This window comes from Haliotis rufescens, unplaced genomic scaffold (assembly GCF_023055435.1).
Source record: "Haliotis rufescens isolate VD_foot unplaced genomic scaffold, xgHalRufe1.0.p SCAF_2, whole genome shotgun sequence".
Taxonomy (NCBI): domain Eukaryota; kingdom Metazoa; phylum Mollusca; class Gastropoda; order Lepetellida; family Haliotidae; genus Haliotis; species Haliotis rufescens.
The window spans coordinates 68,383,251-68,403,597 of record NW_025963890.1 but is presented as its reverse complement, the minus strand read 5'-3'; the positions used below and the strand labels follow the sequence as shown (position 1 = coordinate 68,403,597).

Below are 20,347 nucleotides of genomic sequence, written 5' to 3'. Positions count from 1 at the left end.
AACCTTTCCACTGACACTTCTACTGTACATTCTCCAGTTCTAAAGTGACAACTTTATGTTTCAGTTCTGCAATAATGTACTTGGAGTTTGTTTCGCAACTTTCCCTGGTGCCGACAGCGCACATGCAACTGATCCTCAATCTCACTATACTTATGGTGAGGTGTTGGCACATTGATCTCACAACTCACATATAAATTGTATACATCTTGAGGTGAGGTGAGGTGAAATTGGGTCGCGTCCAAGATTATTGCACTTATATAGCAACGTGCATGCACGTGTGTGTGTGTGGCTGCTTGTACTAATCCGGACTGATGCCGATTTATAGTGCTAGCAGACTGAGATACCATGCCGCAGTTTAACATGAATACACTGTACCCCACTCAGACACAGTAAACTGACTCCGAGCGCCAGGCAGGGTAACAACAAGTACCATCTTTTAACGTCTTTTGGTATGAAGCGGCTAGGGATCGAACCCCGGGCCTTCCGCTCTCCAGGCGGATGCTCTACCACTAAACCATGGAGGCGGTACTTATGGTGAGCTGTTGGCACATTGAACTCACAACTCACATATACAGTCTTGTCCAGTAGTGCCTACACCGCTATCACCACACCTGGTGATGACGTAACACTAACCCTTGCCCGGAAACAGAATGTTAATATGATGCCAAGTACCTGAAAAAAAGGAAAACTACATCAATCGATGGTTCCACGGATTATGCTAATGGTTCCAATGATGGATCAAGGGAAAGCTCTCGATGTCAGTAGTATCAAACAAACTAGAACATGACATATATGCTTAATGAAATTATTCCAGTTTAGAAACCTGATATACAACCATAACATGTTATGATACAAACAAAATCCTTCTGCTTGAGTCCAAGCAGTGAGTAACAAAGACACTGCACAAAAAGTCTATCACTGAAGAACATTGTTGGAACTTGCCAAATATTGACTCAGACACGTCCCTTCATGCCAGGGAACCACCTCTATCTAATAAGTTCTTCTCTTTGAATTCCCCATGTGACATCAGACTTCTCAAGACTTTGCTGCATCAAGCTGATGGAAGAGACAGGTAGTAGCAGCATTAAGATGGGTGCACAAATCTCCCACACCTGTAGATCAAACCTGGTGCTGGTGCAAGGCAACTTAATGGCCCAGTGTATTGAGCTGATGGGAGAGCCAAGTCGTGGCAGCATTACGATGTGGGCGGTTATCTCCCACACTTGTACATCAAACCTGGTACTAGTGCAAGGCAACTTAACAGCCCAGTGCAATTGTGACAAATTCATCCAATAGAACACCTATTGCACGAATTCAAACACCAAGAAATAAAATGGCTTAAGGAAACCACAGACAGACACTTTACCAGTTTGTACTTCAGGCTGAGAGGGCTAACATTCCCCAATGTGTGATCTGGTTTCTCAGTTTGGCTATGGTCCAGAGGTGCCAGGCAGTACTTACAATAATGGTGCACATGTGGGATATTGTGTCATGTTTTTCATATTGGACATGGGTCCACTGTTGTCCTGTTAGGAATATATCGTCACTCATCAAGTGTTCAAATGTGCAGTAAATGCATTTTAACACGCAAAATCTGGTTAAGAATTTCTATTTTTGATATGTACAAAAAAAGTGAACACTTTGTGGAAGAACAAACTACATGGTCCACGTACACAAATTGATCTTTATTGCAATTGCAATAGTTTGATACACACTCACAACAATCATATCACTACAATCACTTACACTAAAACTGGTAGGCTCCAAAGATATTATTTCAAAGGTTGCATGCAACTTTATCAAAATGCACCTCAGAAATATAAATTAAGATTACACTTACCGCAATGACAAACCCCATGGCAGCAAAAGCAGGAAGTATGAACAAAAATGATGATAACAAGTCATAACAGTCCTGAAATAGCAAATAAGAAGTGTGTTAGTAAATGTAGTACGAAAAAAACAATATATATTCCATGTACGTCATATTACATTCAGCATGATGGTCATTGCAAAATAAATCTCTCATATGTAAAAAAGTCAATAGGACTCCAATTGGAGTGAGTGAGTGGGTGAGGTGGGAATTAACATGATTTTAACATTATTCCAGTTATATCACGGCGTGTCAGCTTAATGTGGGGGGAAAGCCTGAAGTGATGCAGGTCTCAGACGTTTACTTCAGTGAAACCCAGGAGCACAGGTATGGTGCTGACAAACCTAGAAACATAATCCAGGTGAACCGGGATTCGAACCCACAATCATAGGTTTCTGGCGTGCCAAAGGGACGCAACTCTGCACAGCGAATCGCAGCGCCTTAGACTACTGGGCCACCCGTGCCCCCGGACTCCCATTGAACTCAACTACCATACATGTATGTTATTTAAGTGTACAAATAATGCCTTATGATGCAGTGGTTAGTGTTATCGATGTGATACACCAATCCAATGAACTTGGTATTACAATCCGATAAATATGCACATTAAGTCAACCATAGCAGAAACTTGCATGAAAGGCTACTGCCTTCCATTTTCAATAAATTCAGACTGAGGCTTGGCACTATATAATCATTGGCGCATTTCACTCAGGTATTTATTCACACATGATTCTAAAGTTACTTTAATGAATGGAAATATATCTTAAACTTAGATTATTAAAATAATATTTTATGATAAAGAAACTATTCCCATTGTGTGTTTCCATACAAAAGAATCTGCTAAAATGATGCTTGTGCAGACATCCAACATTTATGTGCCAATGCTGTGCAAGAGGGGGAAAATCTGGACTTTAATCATGTAAGCTTAATGTTGCCAACAATGGAAGCCCAAAATCACCTTTGCCTAGCAATAATTGTCACTCAGTAACATACATTTGGAACCGTCCATCTCCTTTAGTTTAAATTACCCTGAATAAAATGTGCAGTATGGACCTTGGGAAACATTTCCTCTGAGTGTCATACCTTCAATACCCTGACAGTGATATAAATCAGACAAAATTCAAATCAAGAACGTCATATCAAGTACATGTGCATATTTCATCATATAAGGTCGACACAAAGCAATATTTTCTAGGGTCAGCTGAGGTAAGCCAGGTGAACACAGTTTAGAACAGTATTTCAGTGATGTCATGGTTTTCATCTAATATACACATAATTGGCTTGTCAAATACCACTGCATAGCCTGACAAAGCTGATATTTTCATGAGCGGCACTGCCTTTGTACAGATCACTCGATGAGATACTGAAGGTGGCCACGTGTTATTTGACATGAAAACACAAATGTTCTGTTTATTATGTCATAGTTTCCTACATCATCTAATACCCGTGAAGATCCGGGGTAGAATAGGTCTTCACCAACCCATGCTTGCCGTAAAAGGCGACTGCTTGTCCTAAGGGGCGACTAACGGGATCGGGTGGACAGGCTCGCTGACTTGGTTGATGCATGTCATCATATCCCAATTGCATGGATCGATGCTCATGATGTCGATCACTGGATTGTCTGGTTCAGACTAGATTATTTACAGACCGCCATCGAATAGCTTGACTATTGCTGAGTGCGGTGTTAAACATCAAACAAACTGCATGATCTTCGTGGATATAGATGTGGACATACAAGAGCAAATGGATGTTGCAGTCAGCAATATTCCATCGTTTTCATGGCGGCCGATATATGAGTCTGGACCAGGCAAACCAATGGTTGAAGGCAAGCCCACCAATCCACAGTATCATGGTGTGGTGACACACAATCAGCCAGGGCACAGAGCCTGACCACCTGATTGAACCCCAAATCAAGTCGACTCCAAAACAAGCACGACGTACAAACATGATCGGGAGATCCCCATCTCCATCTGCTCTTTGGACAAGAATTAGGTACAGGGGACCAAGGTAGACACAATTTATGGATAACAACTTCTTAAATTACTGTTATCCATAAATTGTGTCTACTTAGTCAACCGTCAACTTCTTATTAATGTCTATCAAACAAATTACAAGGGACCAATTCTACAAGCCAAGTCACAGAGGCTGACCACTCTATTCAATGAAGTCAACTCCTAAAGCAACCATGAGGTATTTGAAAGTTTGCTGAGTCAGCAAGCATGACCAGCCAATCCCCATTTCCGTCACGACAAGCATACGAAAGGTGAGGGGGACTTACTCCAACCCAGAGTCCCCACAGGGGGATGTACATGGAAAACTCAATCAAATACATATATAGTCACCCCAAAGCAGGATCACCAAGTACTCACATTTGTGAATAAGTAAGGGTTGGTCTGATTAAAATTTCCGATCGATGAATTGAGATAGTTAGGGGGTCCTGGGAAGTAGGCTTGTCCGGTACAGACGGCCATGTCCCCTTCAGGGTCACAGCAGCTGTGAGGAACCTTCTGTTGGCTCAGACCTTCAGATGGAAAGCGTGCCTTGTGTCATGTCAGCACAGTAAGACCACAGCATTAGTGGGAAGCAACTAAAGGCAGGCAAATACAACAACAGCTGTACTGAGGAATAGGTGACAAGAAAACAGCGTTATCACTATACCCCGCCATGGGCACATTAGAACTGTCTTGACAAGTATCTCTTAGATAAGCATGCAAACTTTCATTGAAGTAACTTCAGTAATTCCGTAGAATTTTGTCCCCATTTCACACAGTATGCACTAACTTGAAATACACGGAGCAAGGGCAATAACACTATAAAAAATGAACAAAAGATACCAATTTTCCAACTCATTGGAGATCATGATCACTAGTATCAGTGTGAAAATTTCATTTCTCTAGTTTTTGAGAAAGTTTGTCCACTTTGAGAAGCACATCGGACGGACAGAGGGACAGATGGATGGACAGACTCGGTCCTATATCCCCTGCCCCACTTCATAGCAGGGGAAAAAAATAAACTGAAATAACACAGAGAACAAGCAGTGATGCCATGTTTTTGGATTTGTAGGGAGTTAAAAAACATTTTCAGTAACATCATGTTGTGTAAGCTTAATTTATGTGATAAATAATTTACACTGATAGTCATTTTTACAATATATTCACACTAAAAAACTGAACAACAAACAGAACACAAAATTCATTAACAAATGACACCAGTGAAAAGCGAAATATAATAAATTAAACAAATATATATATATACATATCACATAACATCTTACACAGGTGTGACTGTAGAGTAGGATGGTTACATATCACAAACCATCTTACACAGGTATGACTGTACAGTAGGATGGTTACATATCACAAAACATCTTACACAGGTGTGACTGTAGAGTAGGATGGTTACATATCACATAACATCTTACACAGGTGTGACTGTAGAGTAGGATGGTTACATATCACAAACCATCTTACACAGGTATGACTGTAGAGTAGGATGGTTACATATCACAAAACATCTTACACAGGTGTGACTGTAGAGTAGGATGGTTACACATCACAAACCATCATACACAGGTGTGACTTTAGAGTAGGATGGTTACATATCATGAACCATCTTACACAGGTGTGACTGTACAGTAGGATGGTTACATATCATGAACCATCTTACACAGGTGTGACTGTAGAGTAGGATGGTTACATATCATGAACCATCTTACACAGGTATGACTGTAGAGTAGGATGGTTACATATCATGAACCATCTTACACAGGTGTGACTGTACAGTAGGATGGTTACATATCACAAACCATCTTACACAGGTGTGACTTTAGAGTAGGATGGTTACATATCATGAACCATCTTACACAGGTGTGACTGTAGAGTAGGATGGTTACATATCATGAACCATCTTACACAGGTGTGACTGTAGAGTAGGATGGTTACATATCACAAACCATCTTACACAGGTGTGACTTTAGAGTAGGATGGTTACATATCATGAACCATCTTACACAGGTGTGACTGTAGAGTAGGATGGTTACATATCATGAACCATCTTACACAGGTGTGACTGTAGAGTAGGATGGTTACATATCACAAACCATCATACACAGGTGTGACTTTAGAGTAGGATGGTTACATATCATGAACCATCTTACACAGGTGTGACTGTAGAGTAGGATGGTTACATATCATGAACCATCTTACACAGGTGTGACTGTAGAGTAGGATGGTTACATATCACAAACCATCATACACAGGTGTGACTTTAGAGTAGGATGGTTACATATCATGAACCATCTTACACAGGTGTGACTGTAGAGTAGGATGGTTACATATCATGAACCATCTTACACAGGTGTGACTGTAGAGTAGGATGGTTACATATCACAAACCATCTTACACAGGTGTGACTGTAGAGTAGGATGGTTACATATCACCTGCCATCTTACACAGGTGTGACTGTAGAGTAGGATGGTTACATATCATGAACCATCTTACACAGGTATGACTGTAGAGTAGGATGGTTACATATCATGAACCATCTTACACAGGTGTGACTGTAGAGTAGGATGGTTACATATCACAAACCATCTTACACAGGTGTGACTGTAGAGTAGGATGGTTACATATCATGAACCATCTTACACAGGTGTGACTGTAGAGTAGGATGGTTACATATCATGAACCATCTTACACAGGTATGACTGTAGAGTAGGATGGTTACATATCATGAACCATCTTACACAGGTGTGACTGTAGAGTAGGATGGTTACATATCACAAACCATCTTACACAGGTATGACTGTAGAGTAGGATGGTTACATATCATGAACAATCTTGCACAGGTGTGACTGTAGAGTAGGATGGTTACATATCACAAACCATCTTACACAGGTGTGACTGTAGAGTAGGATGGTTACACATCACAAACCATCTTACACAGGTGTGACTGTACAGTAGGATGGTTACATATCATGAACCATCTTACACAGGTGTGACTGTAGAGTAGGATGGTTATATATCACAAACCATCTTACACAGGTGTGACTGTAGAGTAGGATGGTTACATATCACAAACCATCTTACACAGGTGTGACTGTACAGTAGGATGGTTACATATCATGAACCATCTTACACAGGTGTGACTGTAGAGTAGGATGGTTACATATCATGAACCATCTTACACAGGTCTGACTGAAGAGTAGGATGGTTACATATCACAAACCATCTTACACAGGTGTGACTGTAGAGTAGGATGGTTACACATCATGAACCATCTTACACAGGTGCGACTGTAGAGTAGGATGGTTACATATCACAAACCATCTTACACAGGTATGACTGTACAGTAGGATGGTTACATATCACAAACCATCTTACACAGGTGCGACTGTAGAGTAGGATGGTTACATATCACCTGCCATCTTACACAGGTGTGACTGTACAGTAGGATGGTTACATATCACCTGCCATCTTACACAGGTGTGACTGTAGAGTAGGATGGTTACATATCATGAACCATCTTACACAGGTGCGACTGTAGAGTAGGATGGTTACATATCACAAACCATCTTACACAGGTGTGACTGTAAAGTAGGATGGTTACATATCACCTGCCATCTTACTCAGGTGTGACTGTAGAGTAGGATGGTTACATATCATGAACCATCTTACACAGGTGCGACTGTAGAGTAAGATGGTTACATATCACAAACCATCTTACACAGGTGTGACTGTAGAGTAGGATGGTTACATATCACAAACCATCTTACACAGGTGTGACTGTAGAGTAGGATGGTTACATATCATGAACCATCTTACACAGGTGTGACTGTAGAGTAGGATGGTTATATATCACAAACCATCTTACACAGGTGTGACTGTAGAGTAGGATGGTTACGTATCACAAACCATCTTAAACAGGTGTGACTGTACAGTAGGATGGTTACATCTCATGAACCATCTTACACAGGTGTGACTGTAGAGTAGGATGGTTACATATCATGAACCATCTTACACAGTTGTGACTGAAGAGTAGGATGGTTACATATCACAAACCATCTTACACAGGTGTGACTGTAGAGTAGGATGGTTACACATCATGAACCATGTTACACAGGTGCGACTGTAGAGTAGGATGGTTACATATCACAAACCATCTTACACAGGTATGACTGTACAGTAGGATGGTTACATATCACAAACCATCTTACACAGGTATGACTGTAGAGTAGGATGGTTACATATCACCTGCCATCTTACACAGGTGTGACTGTACAGTAGGATGGTTACATATCACCTGCCATCTTACACAGGTGTGACTGTACAGTAGGATGGTTACATATCATGAACCATCTTACACAGGTGTGACTGTAGAGTAGGATGGTTACATGTCACAAACCATCTTACACAGGTGTGACTGTACAGTAGGATGGTTACATATCACCTGCCATCTTACTCAGGTGTGACTGTAGAGTAGGATGGTTACACATCACAAACCATCTTACACAGGTGCGACTGTAGAGTAGGATGGTTACATATCACAAACCATCTTACACAGGTGTGACTGTAGAGTAGGATGGTTACATATCACAAACCATCTTACACAGGTGTGACTGTAGAGTAGGATGGTTACACATCACAAACCATCTTACACAGGTATGACTGTACAGTAGGATGGTTACATATCACCTGCCATCTTACACAGGTGTAACTGTAGAGTAGGATGGTTACACATCACAAACCATCTTACACAGGTGTGACTGTAGAGTAGGATGGTTACACATCACAAACCATCTTACACAGGTGTGACTGTAGAGTAGGATGGTTACATATCATGAACCATCTTACACAGGTGTGACTGTAGAGTAGGATGGTTACATATCATGAACCATCTTACACAGGTGTGACTGTAGAGTAGGATGGTTACATATCATGAACCATCTTACACAGGTGTGACTGAAGAGTAGGATGGTTACTTATCACAAACCATCTTACACAGGTGTGACTGTAGAGTAGGATGGTTACATATCATGAACCATCTTACACAGGTGCGACTGTAGAGTAGGATGGTTACACATCACAAACCATCTTACACAGGTATGACTGTACAGTAGGATGGTTACATATCACAAACCATCTTACACAGGTGCGACTGTAGAGTAGGATGGTTACATATCACCTGCCATCTTACACAGGTGTGACTGTACAGTAGGATGGTTACATATCACCTGCCATCTTACACAGGTGTGACTGTAGAGTAGGATGGTTACATATCATGAACCATCTTACACAGGTGTGACTGTAGAGTAGGATGGTTACATATCACAAACCATCTTACACAGGTGTGACTGTAGAGTAGGATGGTTACATATCACAAACCATATTACACAGGTGTGACTGTAGAGTAGGATGGTTACACATCACAAACCATCTTACACAGGTATGACTGTAGAGTAGGATGGTTACATATCACCTGCCATCTTACACAGGTGTAACTGTAGAGTAGGATGGTTACACATCACAAACCATCTTACACAGGTGTGACTGTAGAGTAGGATGGTTACATATCACAAACCATCTTACACAGGTATGACTGTACAGTAGGATGGTTACATATCACCTGCCATCTTACACAGGTGTGACTTTAGAGTAGGATGGTTACACATCACAAACCATCTTACACAGGTGTGACTGTAGAGTAGGATGGTTACACATCATGAACCATCTTACACAGGTGCGACTGTAGAGTAGGATGGTTACATATCACAAACCATCTTACACAGGTGTGACTGTCCAGTAGGATGGTTACATATCACCTGCCATCTTACACAGGTGTAACTGTACAGTAGGATGGTTACATATCACCTGCAATCTTACACAGGTGTGACTGTACAGTAGGATGGTTACATATCACCTGCCATCTTACACAGGTGTGACTGTGGAGTAGGATGGTTTCATATTACGAACCATCTTACACAGGTGTGACTTTTACTGTTACCATAATAATGGGATACTCACTGTCATTCTGCATTTCCAAATACCACTGCGTATTCGTGGTATAGAATTCCCAGGATCTGTTCTGTTCAGAAGAACTGTTGTCAGAGATGCCACAGCAATTCAGCTGAAGTGAGGGAAAGACCATCTTAGATAAAGCAAGCAGGAAATACTCATATCCCCCGCCAATATCACATGTCTGGTTGAGTGCAAGGTATGAGCCCCAGTGAACTAAGTCAAAGTCGTTGCTATGGAAAATTTGAAAAATCACCACTAGACCTATCTATGGCACTAGTAATGTAGTCCTTACCAAACTTGCCAATAGTTAAGGTATCATAAGGACTAGTAGAAATTTGCCTTTTTAAGGGTTTTGCTATATATATGTTATCATTATAAGGACTAGTGGACTAAATATGTTAGTTTCTACCCCTGTGTACGGTTTTCAAGGTCTGCTCTGGGAAAGAGCACTACTGTCATTTTCAGTCTAAGTCAAAATCGTTGCCATGGAAACTCAACAAAAAAAACAGTCCATGTTTTTGCCACAAAATGCTGAGCGCCAGGCATGGTAACAAGAAGTAACATCTTTTAATGTCTTTTGGTATGACTCAGCCGGAGATCGAACCCCGGACCTTCGGCTCTCCAGGTAGACGGTCTACTACTAGACCATGGAGACAGTCTTGTTATTACAGAATGAGAGACCAACCTCTTGCTGAACCAAGTCCCACAAACTAGTGACGACACTGTTTTCCGGATTGCTCTCTGTGTCCATGCCATACTGATTCTTTAACCCGTTATGCATAAAGTCCATAAAGTACGGGATTAGCTGAAAGAAAAAGACTTGTAACATTTTACCAGTTGTCAAATCAACGTAAGATGAGTGATACTTCATTCACAGATAAAGTGATAACTTATGGTAAGGAAACTAAATGTTTACTGAAAAGATTTTGAAACATCAATCAGTATTTCAGCACAGTGTGTCACTGTAGTCAGCTAAATGTGGCTGAAAATCCCAAAGTGTGACAGATCATAGATTACCAACTTGAAAAAAACCCTCAAGCATGGCTATGGTGCTGACAATCATAGGTTACTGGCGTGCCAAAGGGACGCAACTCTGCACAGCGAATCGCGGCGCCTTAGACAACTGGGCCACCCGTGCCCCAATTTTGTACAAAGGGTTCAATTGTGAACTGCATGTCCCATTCAGCACACATCCCAGCCTGCCAGTCCCACTATCAGCTAAACAAGTAGTATGAGGTAAAATATAATTTGTCATGACTTACCAACAGATATTTCATGTGTACCTACCATGTGCCGATAGGTGAACCAAATTCCTGACACCACACAGAGTAATATTGATACTATTAATAATACTGATCCAAACTGAAACACAAGGAGATACAATTTGTTAGAGTGAGTGAGTTGGGTTTATCGCTGCTTTGAACAGTATTCCAGTTAAATCATGATGAGTCAGCTTAAAGAGGGAAGATCTCAGACATTTACCGCTTGAGCACGGTTCTGGTGCTGACAAACCTGGAAACATAATCGGGGTGAACCATGATTCAAACTCACAATCATAGGTTTCTGGCATGCCAAAGGGACGCAACACTGCACAGCGTATTGCGGCGCCTTACGTAAGTGGGTCATCCATACTCCCACAGTTTGTGAGACTTAACTCAGATACTCTACATAGTCAAACCAAAACTCATCCACAAAATGATCCCCAATAGGACACTGTGAAGCCATGTTCATTAAGAGAGTGACATTTTCTAATTGTTTTAAATAAGAAATTCCTAAATTATGAAAAAAAGGGACATTGTAATATACCAATAATTGAATTGTAAGCATCTTCAACAATAAGTGTCCGGAATGCACAGTTTCCAGACTATCAGGGTTTCACTGTACTTGGCTGTCATTGTGACATCTATTTATGTAACCTACATCATGTTCTTAACATCATGCTAAATCATCTCATCCTGTTTCTCACAATTGATCTAAACACATTCCACCTAAGTATTTTACAAGAATGATTAAACATTTTGTGATCAAAATCATTTCAAAATTCACATAAAAGACTAACCTTGTTACAAGCAAATACATTGTACACTGACTGATTTCCCCTTGAAGATTTTTTGCTTTGTGTGTTGTTTAATGCCGCACTCAGCAATATTCCAGCTAAATGACGCTGGTCTGTAAAGAATCGAGTCTAGACCAGACAATCCAGTGATTGACAGCATGAGCATCGACTCACGCATGGGACACGATGACATGCACCAACCCAGTCACCAAGCCTAACAGTAGTTACATATGATAATTGTATACTTACACCTGATAAGACACTTCTGTTTTGCCGTATCGCGCCGCAGCATCCACAGAACGCCAGGAGGACCACAGCCACACCAGCCATGATAATGAAGTATGCAGCCACTTGTATTGGATTATCCAGGTGAGGATCTGTCTTGGAATCAGTGATCAGAAGCCACACACCCTTTCGTAGGAAAATATATCCAACAGCCTGGGGATACAAGCAAACAGGTCACCCTAAACAGTCACAGGCGGTTTCTTGCACGTGAGATGGGTGTGCACCATGATACTCAGTGAAGTGCTTGACACTAATTAATTCAACCACTGTGACAAGTCCACTCAAGTGCGACCACAGAGAGTGTGATCAAAGCGTCCCGTAAAGTGTGATAGAACTTATTATCAATTGTAAATAATACGGTTTTGCGCAATTTCGTCATTGACACTTTACAGATTACTGAGGATGAGCCATGTAATCTGCAAGTTGTAAGGTTTATGTAATAATTCTGTCTAATGAAAGATCTTTGGTCAGGCAAACTGTTGACAGCCAAGTCATGGTTTGCATGTCATATTTGAATACATATGACATTGTTGTTCTTGATGGAATTTCACAGTATGATATATCAGAGTATGTTGCTGCTTCATGTGGCATTTAGATGTCACTGTGGCATGCGGACAATTCACTCAGGACCAGTGACAAACCAATGACTGAATACACTGATCCTCGTAATCGGGGCACAAGCGAAATCACAGAGCCTGGCTACCCTATTATCTTAACGTGTCTGTGATTGTTTTAACACTGCACTCCAACCAAAAAATGATGGGACCGGATGTCTGGATCAAACAATCCAGTGATTGATATGATGAGCAATGACCCACTCTGTTGGGGTGTGATGACACCAGCTCAACCAACTTGCCTAACCACCCAATCCAGGGATTTACAAGAACACAGAAATGTCCCTCCAACACAGATAAATGTATAGAATGGACGCAGAAGAAACATATTTTGCTTCCTGAGGAACACACGATAATATTCATTGTACCAAACTCTTACCATGGTTAGAAGACTATGTTAGTCAGAGGAGACCAAAGGTTTTTGTAAATGGCAGCTTTTCATCTTTGAAATTCACCAGAGCTGGTGTCACCCAGGGCTCAGTCTTAGGCCCCTTTTTGTTTTTAGTCTACATCAACAATCTCGCTGATAATCTAGCGAATTCTACTCGCCTTTTCGCAAACGATACTTCCATTGGTACATGATCTCTTCACTTACAAATGATAGAACACAGATTAAACAGTGATCTAGAGCTTCTCAATACCTGGGCCAATAGATGGCTTGTTAAGTTTAACCTGGAAAAAACAACATTTATTCTTTTCACTCATTGTAAAAAACGCACTGCAGATATTATTTATAACAATACCGCACATAGCGCATCTATCTCGCACAAACATCTGGGCGTTACTCTCTCTCATGATATGAAGTACACAACTCACGTTGATAACATTTGCCGCTCAGCTTCCAAAATGATTTGTTCATTAAGAACCGTTAAATATTTACTTGACAGACCAACCCTGTCCAAAATCTATCTTGTTTTAATAAGGCCTATATTAGAATATGCTTCAGAGGTATGGGATAACTGCAGTCAAGAAAATTCCGAAAAACTTGAAATGATTCAACTCGAAGCCGCCAGCATAGTAACAGGTCTCCCTAAATTCTCCTCAAGATCGAGTTTATGTTTTTCGACAGGATGGGAATCACTATATTATAGAAGGAAAAATATAAAACTTTGTACAATCTACAGTATTGTTAATAACCTATGTCCATCATATTTACAAGACATGTTACCACCCAAAGTATCAACTATTAGTAGATATCAGTTACAAAATCAGAACAATATGAATTTGCCGCGAGCATGAACAGCTACATACCAACAATCACTTATACCTTCTCCATCAAACTGTGGAATGAGTTACTCCCTGAATACAGAAGTGCAACATCATTATCACATTTTAAACAGATGATTAAAACAACCATTGCAGCTCCACCTCCATACTTCTCAACCGACAACCGAAGAGCATATATTTTACATACAGGCCTAAGACATTCTTGCAGTTCCCTAAATGCAGACCTCCTTAAAGTAAATTTATCTGACAACATACACTTTTTTCTTGAATGTCCCAATTACACTTTTCCCAGAAATATCATGTTCGCTAACATTATAAAAGCTGGAACTTGATGTACAAGACAAAATATTCTCTATGGTGATGTATCCCTAGCTGAAAGTCACAATAACCTCATCTTCAACAGCGCTCAAAAATATATGCCGTCGACTAATAGATTCAAATAACTCTTTATCATAAATATAGAATATTGCTCTGCGACCACTTATTATTAATTATGGCACTAGTGTATAAACTGCGTGCATGTATATAATACATGGGTATCTCTGCCTCCTTCTGTAAGCATAATGTCTACGGGTATGTCTATCTTTGTGTATGTGTGTAAATATGTGTATGTGAATGTATATACACTGAACACCAAAAAGAAACGCGAAATCTTCAAGTTCCTATTTAATATGGGAAAATGGTTGTGAAAACGGTTGGCTGCTATGGTTCCATTGTAATGGGCTTTAATTGTTCCAAAATGACCCTAACCAGAGTTAAGGGCAGTGAACTCTTAATCCACAGCGCTCAAACGCACCGACGTTGAAGTCAGTGTGGGATGAATATGCACGAAATGCATGTGCTGCTTAAGCCGCAAAAACTGTCCGTGATAATGTGGTCTTTAAAAGCCACGAAAGTGTCACTGTGAATCATTCACTCATCAACGTCAGTAACAATGCCACGACTGTCACAGATTGATCGAGAGAGAGCTATTGGGCAACTTCAAGCTGGTGAGTGTTCAGAGAGTTGCAAACACCTTTAACGTCCACGTTTCCACCATCTACAGGAAAGATTCCAGACAACCAACAGCACCAGAGACAGGCATCATACCAGCAGACCACGTGTGACAAGACAACGTCAGGACCGTCACATTTAAAGGTCACACCTGCAAGAACGTTTCCTGTCGGCCAGTGAAACTGCTAGGAACGTCGTTTGAAACCACGGGAGGGCTGTAAGTTCCAACACGGCTGCGACGGCGACTTCGTGACGGAGGGCTTCAGTGTAGGCGACCATCACAAGGTCCTGTTCTCACTCAACATCACCATCTCCTGAGACTACAGTGGGCCCAAGCACAGTTGAATTGGCGTCTTCAGCAGTGGAGAAGAGTTCTGTTCTCTGATGAAAGTCGGTATTGTGTTGATCGTGCCAATGGACGTATTAGAGTATGGCGACATCGCGGTGAGCGCTATCATGACCAGTGTGTCCTTGAACGGAACTCGTGGGGTGGTCCTAGTGTCATGGTTTGAGGTGGAATAGGGTTAAATCAGAGAATTGACCTTGTAATCTTTCAGAACGTTGGAGCTGGTAGGGGCAATGTGTCACTGCTCAGCGTTACATCAATCAGGTGTTGAGGCCCCAGGTTGTACCGTTTTTTGCAAGACATGGCAACTTCCAATTTCAACAGGATAACGCTCGTCCCCACACCGCCAGGATTACTCAAGCCTTCTTGCAACAGCGCAATATCAACACCATGCCCTGGCCGGCTCTTAGTCCTGATCTCAACCCTATTGAACACTTGTAGGATGAAGTGCAGAGACGTTTGAACATGGCGCGTCCGAGGCCAAGGACAGCTGCACAGCTCGAGGTTACCATCCTGCAGGTATGGCGTCACATCCCCATGAACGCTATCAACCGTCTTATTCACTCCATGCACAGACGGTATGTCACGCTTGTGAATGCAAATGGGGGCCATACCAGGTATTGAGGTGTACCCATACTTGAGTTGACTTCAGCATGTCACGTGGTGTTGTGTTGATTTATACAGAAGATGTCTGATGTCCAGAGAACTGACTCTTTCTTCTTGCTAATGAATTGTGTTGTATCCATCATTATTATGTTTATACCAGCTGAAACAAAATACATCATGTTTCCTATACCTTCTTGATTTGCGTTTCTTTTGGTGTTCAGTATATATATTATATGTATGTATGCAGTGTGTGTATGTGTGCATATATGTACATGTATATAAGTGTATGTATGATTGTGTAATGACATATGTAGTCTTGCATGTATTTTGGATTAATGTGTATATACAAGTGAATTTTGTTTATATAGGCATTTCTTATGTATGTCTATGTTATTCTTGCAAACATTATGTTTATGTTCTTGTGCAAATATATTTCTCTTTGTTACTATAAATGTAATATGTGCATATGTATAAGAGTATGTGTATGTATGTACGAGTATGTATGATTATGTGTATATATGATTATGTGTATATGTATGTATTTCTGTTTATGTATGTATATGTATATGTATATGTTTATGTATATGTATATGTTTATGTGTATATATATGTATAATCAATATCTGTACAAATACATTACGGAAAGGGACACCTAAGTTGGATAACTTTTGACCATATATGTCAATAAAATATAAATATGTTTAAAACAAACTCTTGACAAGAACTACAGAGTTCCTGTAATTAAAGTAATTACTAAATCTTACAGCACAGCATACTACACTCATCCATTACTCTACAGCAAACTCTTATTTCCTGTAAGGACCCTTGACATTTGTAATTAGGGGTCCTCTGGTCCCCAAGTTTTGTAGGTCAAGGTTAAACCATGCTGATCCATTTAGTCGCCTCCTAAACATGCTATAACCAGCATAGGTGGCTGGGGATCTTTTCTAACATGGCTGAGTAAGTATGGTGGTGCCTGACCTCTCCTGCTCGTCTCCTCACTTTCTGATTTGGACTATGAAAAATTTAGTCGGTGTGTCAATAATAATAATAATAATAATAATAATAATAATAATAATAATAATAGGATTTTTGTAATCATCTGAAAGTTTAGATTGGTAGGGTTTAAAATTAACATAAGTTAGTCTGAGACCAGCAAACTACAGGAGGTCTAGTGACAATACCTTGTGGACTACCAGTTTTACCATTATTTTGATGGCAACTCTATAGCAAATCCTTTTTGCAGACTAATGAAAATATATTTCATTTCTTACCCTGATCAGTAGTGATACAAAAAATGAATAAATCTTACCAATAGACATGCGCTACATTTGAATTTGATTAGTGTTGTAGCAAACAACGACAGTACATCTTTTGAAGAGGTCGAACAAAACAGACAGTTCACACTCTGATCATTCACCAAGCAATACCAGCATATTGCGTCAAGTAACACAGTCTAAACAATTTAACTAATGTGATCATTCATTCTGGGAACAAACACCATTCTGACAGGACATTCTGATGAACAAACAAACATCCGACATAACATTCCCTTCTCCATCATATCTGTCACAAAGGGAAAACAAGAGAACAAACATTGGAATGAAAGCAAGGAAATGTTTGAACTGATAGATCCTCTTGGTATTTTCCAACTCAAGCACCTCAGTTAATTGAGATCATCATGATCACAAAGATCATTTCATACAACCATGCTTTATTCATGTCAAATATCCAGGTTGCCTATAGTTTATTTAAGATGTGTCCTGGGCGAAAATCAATCGCAAAGATCATTTCATAAAATCATGCGTTATTCATGGCCGATTTCCAGTTTGCCAATAGTTAATTTAAGATGTGTTCTGGGCATGAAACACTCTATTAGTGAATCTCCAAGATGCTGTCATAAACATTTGGTATATTGACCATTCGACCAAAGACTCAACTACTTTTCAGCAAGGAAAAAGACAAGCATTTTCTTTTATGACACGGCTGGGGATCGAAAAACCCCAACCATCCGCTCTCCAGGCGGACGCTCTACCACTAGACCACCGAGGCGTTCCTTATTATCATGGAGTGAGTGAGTTGGGTTTAACGCCGCTTTTAACAGTATTCCAGTTATATCAGGGCGTGTCAGCTTATTGTGGGAGGAAAGCCCGAAGTGATGCACATCTAAGACGTTTACCACTTCGGTGAAACCCACAAGCAGGGGTATGGTGCTGACAAACCTAGAAACATAATTTGGGCGAACCAGGATTCGAACCCACAATCATAGGTTTCTGGCGTGCCCAAGGGACACAACTCTGCACAGCGAATTATTATCAAGGAAACAACCAGTTCTGATTTCAGCAAAAATGGCTTCACTACAACACCCAAAAAAGGACATGTTAACTTACCACTAAATAGAGCATGTAAAAGATGAGCGAGAGTCGGAGGCAGTTTGTACAGCATCCATCATACTGATTATCACCTGATGGCGGTCGCCAGCACAATGGCTGAAAGTAAAAGCAACAACATAAACATTTGATGCATCTAACATTTCTAACAATTGAAAAATATACATTTTTGTTCCCAACTGTTCTTGTCATGGAATAATGTAGCTCACCTGGATATGTAGTCAACAGCTTAAAATGTTAGTAAAGACAGCAACTTAACAAAGTGTTATGTGTTCCCAAAGTGGAACAATACATTAACCCAGAAATCTGTACGTAAAAGAACTAGCGATGAAACCAACAAACAACCAACAAGTGGTATACAATCAACAAACATATTGACGAGCGTGTCAAATGGCATCAGGTTCACTCGTAAGTGTCCGTAGACAAAAGTCACAAGACACCATGCCTATCTGTAGGCCTTGTAAGTGTCCGTCACCTATTCAACCAGTTTAGTTCCGTACTGTCTCAGGCGTGACTGGGTTTATTTGCTCTAAGTTTACAGTGTGGAAGTAGCTCAGTTGGTTAGTTGTTAGGCTAACAATCTGAAGGTCATGAGTTACTAGTTGCTTGTCTTAGTGACATGTGACCTACAACAAAGTTCATCCTCACAAGAAGATATATTGTCATGCACCTCACTGTCGCAGTTGTGGTAGTATATCAATGTAATTATGTAAAACAATATTTAAAGCGCACCGAAGGGTTGCATTTGACATGTCTGTTCTTATTTCAGAGTACGTGCGCTTGTTTACAAACAAGAGGAAACTACGGTCACGTGATAAGCCTACACCCGCGGTGTGGTCACTGGAGCAGAAACGGAATAAGCCGAGCAGAAACGGAATAAGCCGAGCAGAGCCGACTATAACTCGGTGATCAGCTGGTGATCGGCTATTGTTTACAAACACTGCATGGTTCAGAACCGTCCCAAACGGCAGTTTAATGTGTCTGAAAGAAACAAACGTCCGGGCGTTTAATCGAGGAAATGCAGAATACTATATAGAATACTTACCTTTCGGACCACCTTCTTTCTGGAGGGTGGTCGCCCTAATAGTGACGCTCCGCTCTTGGGATGACCGTCTGCGTCTGTTTCATTCGTTATTTTCATTTCGTTGACTTTCATCGTCAACTTCTCCGATCTTTTAAATTCCGATTCAAAACCTGAGCGATAGCGTTATGATTCGGTTAGAGGATATATGCTTTACAAGAGCAAAGTCACTGAGAAACTGGCCCCGAAAACCTCCCATTCGGAAATCTATCAAAACATTGGGATGCGAAAGATCAGAGAATGACCTTCAACAGTGAGAGTGTGTTGAAACGTGCTCAGTGATGCTTGACAGGACTTAACAAAATGTCCTGGGGCCTCCCGTCAATATTGTCATTCTTGTAAGGAATACGGATATTAATTGTTATGGCTGTTTCTTATTGAAAAGCATCTTCAAAGTGGATGACGGCACCTGGTGCCATTCAAACTCATTCAAACTCGGAACATTCTGAAGAAACCAAACCGCGTCCGCCATCTTGGCACTGTTTCGTGGCTGAGCGTCCGAGGCTAGAGAGTGTCCGGAATACTCTTATGGTGCCAGGCTGTCCGTCAGCGTGTCTGCCGCACCAGCTGTTCTGGTGATTGTCTCTCAAAACGCCTATATGCCAAAACCCCTAGCCCCCCATACCACAACACGTGGTTAAAACAACGCATGGAATTTACTTTTTATAATTGTAGAAAAGTCCAACGAAGGTTTAAAACTAACCCATGAGAGTAACCATAAACTGAGAAAAAATACGAGGTTGATAATCTAATATTTGTTGGATGTGGTCAAAGATATGCTAAATATATGAAACGAACCATTCATTATGCTTAGGAAATTCTATCATATTTTTAAATTTTTATTTCCAACTAAGCATGCAGCCA

At 40.6% G+C, this 20,347-nt stretch overlaps 1 protein-coding gene across 2 annotated transcripts; it reads right to left on the bottom strand.

Annotated features, from left to right (window-relative positions):
- Positions 1–396: 396 nt before the first annotated feature.
- Positions 397–19,964, bottom strand: LOC124134634 (tetraspanin-9-like). 2 transcript variants are annotated; one of them, XM_046499569.2, is made up of 9 exons: positions 19,448–19,964; positions 18,403–18,501; positions 12,191–12,379; positions 11,173–11,247; positions 10,571–10,690; positions 9,892–9,994; positions 4,240–4,391; positions 1,841–1,912; positions 397–672 (listed from the first exon to the last, which is right to left on the bottom strand). In XM_046499569.2, the coding sequence occupies exons 1-9, from the start codon at positions 19,556–19,558 to the stop codon at positions 592–594; spliced, it is 1,002 nt and encodes a 333-aa protein (XP_046355525.2). In that variant the 5' UTR covers positions 19,559–19,964; the 3' UTR covers positions 397–591. The 2 variants fall into 2 exon arrangements, with proteins under 2 accessions (XP_046355525.2, XP_048256419.1); XM_048400462.1 differs by lacking the exon at positions 397–672 and adding an exon at positions 683–1,056.
- Between the last annotated feature and the right edge of the window lie 383 nt (positions 19,965–20,347).

Coding starts and splice junctions, on each gene's coding strand:
- LOC124134634 (XM_046499569.2), bottom strand. CDS start 19,558: ATGAAAGTCAACGAAATGAAAATAACGAATGAAACAGACGCAGACGGT. Junction 18,502..19,447: donor GAAAGAAGGTGGTCCGAAAG/GTAAGTATTCTA, acceptor TTTTACTTTCAG/CCATTGTGCTGGCGACCGCC. Junction 9,995..10,570: donor GGGACTTGGTTCAGCAAGAG/GTTGGTCTCTCA, acceptor CCCTCACTTCAG/CTGAATTGCTGTGGCATCTC.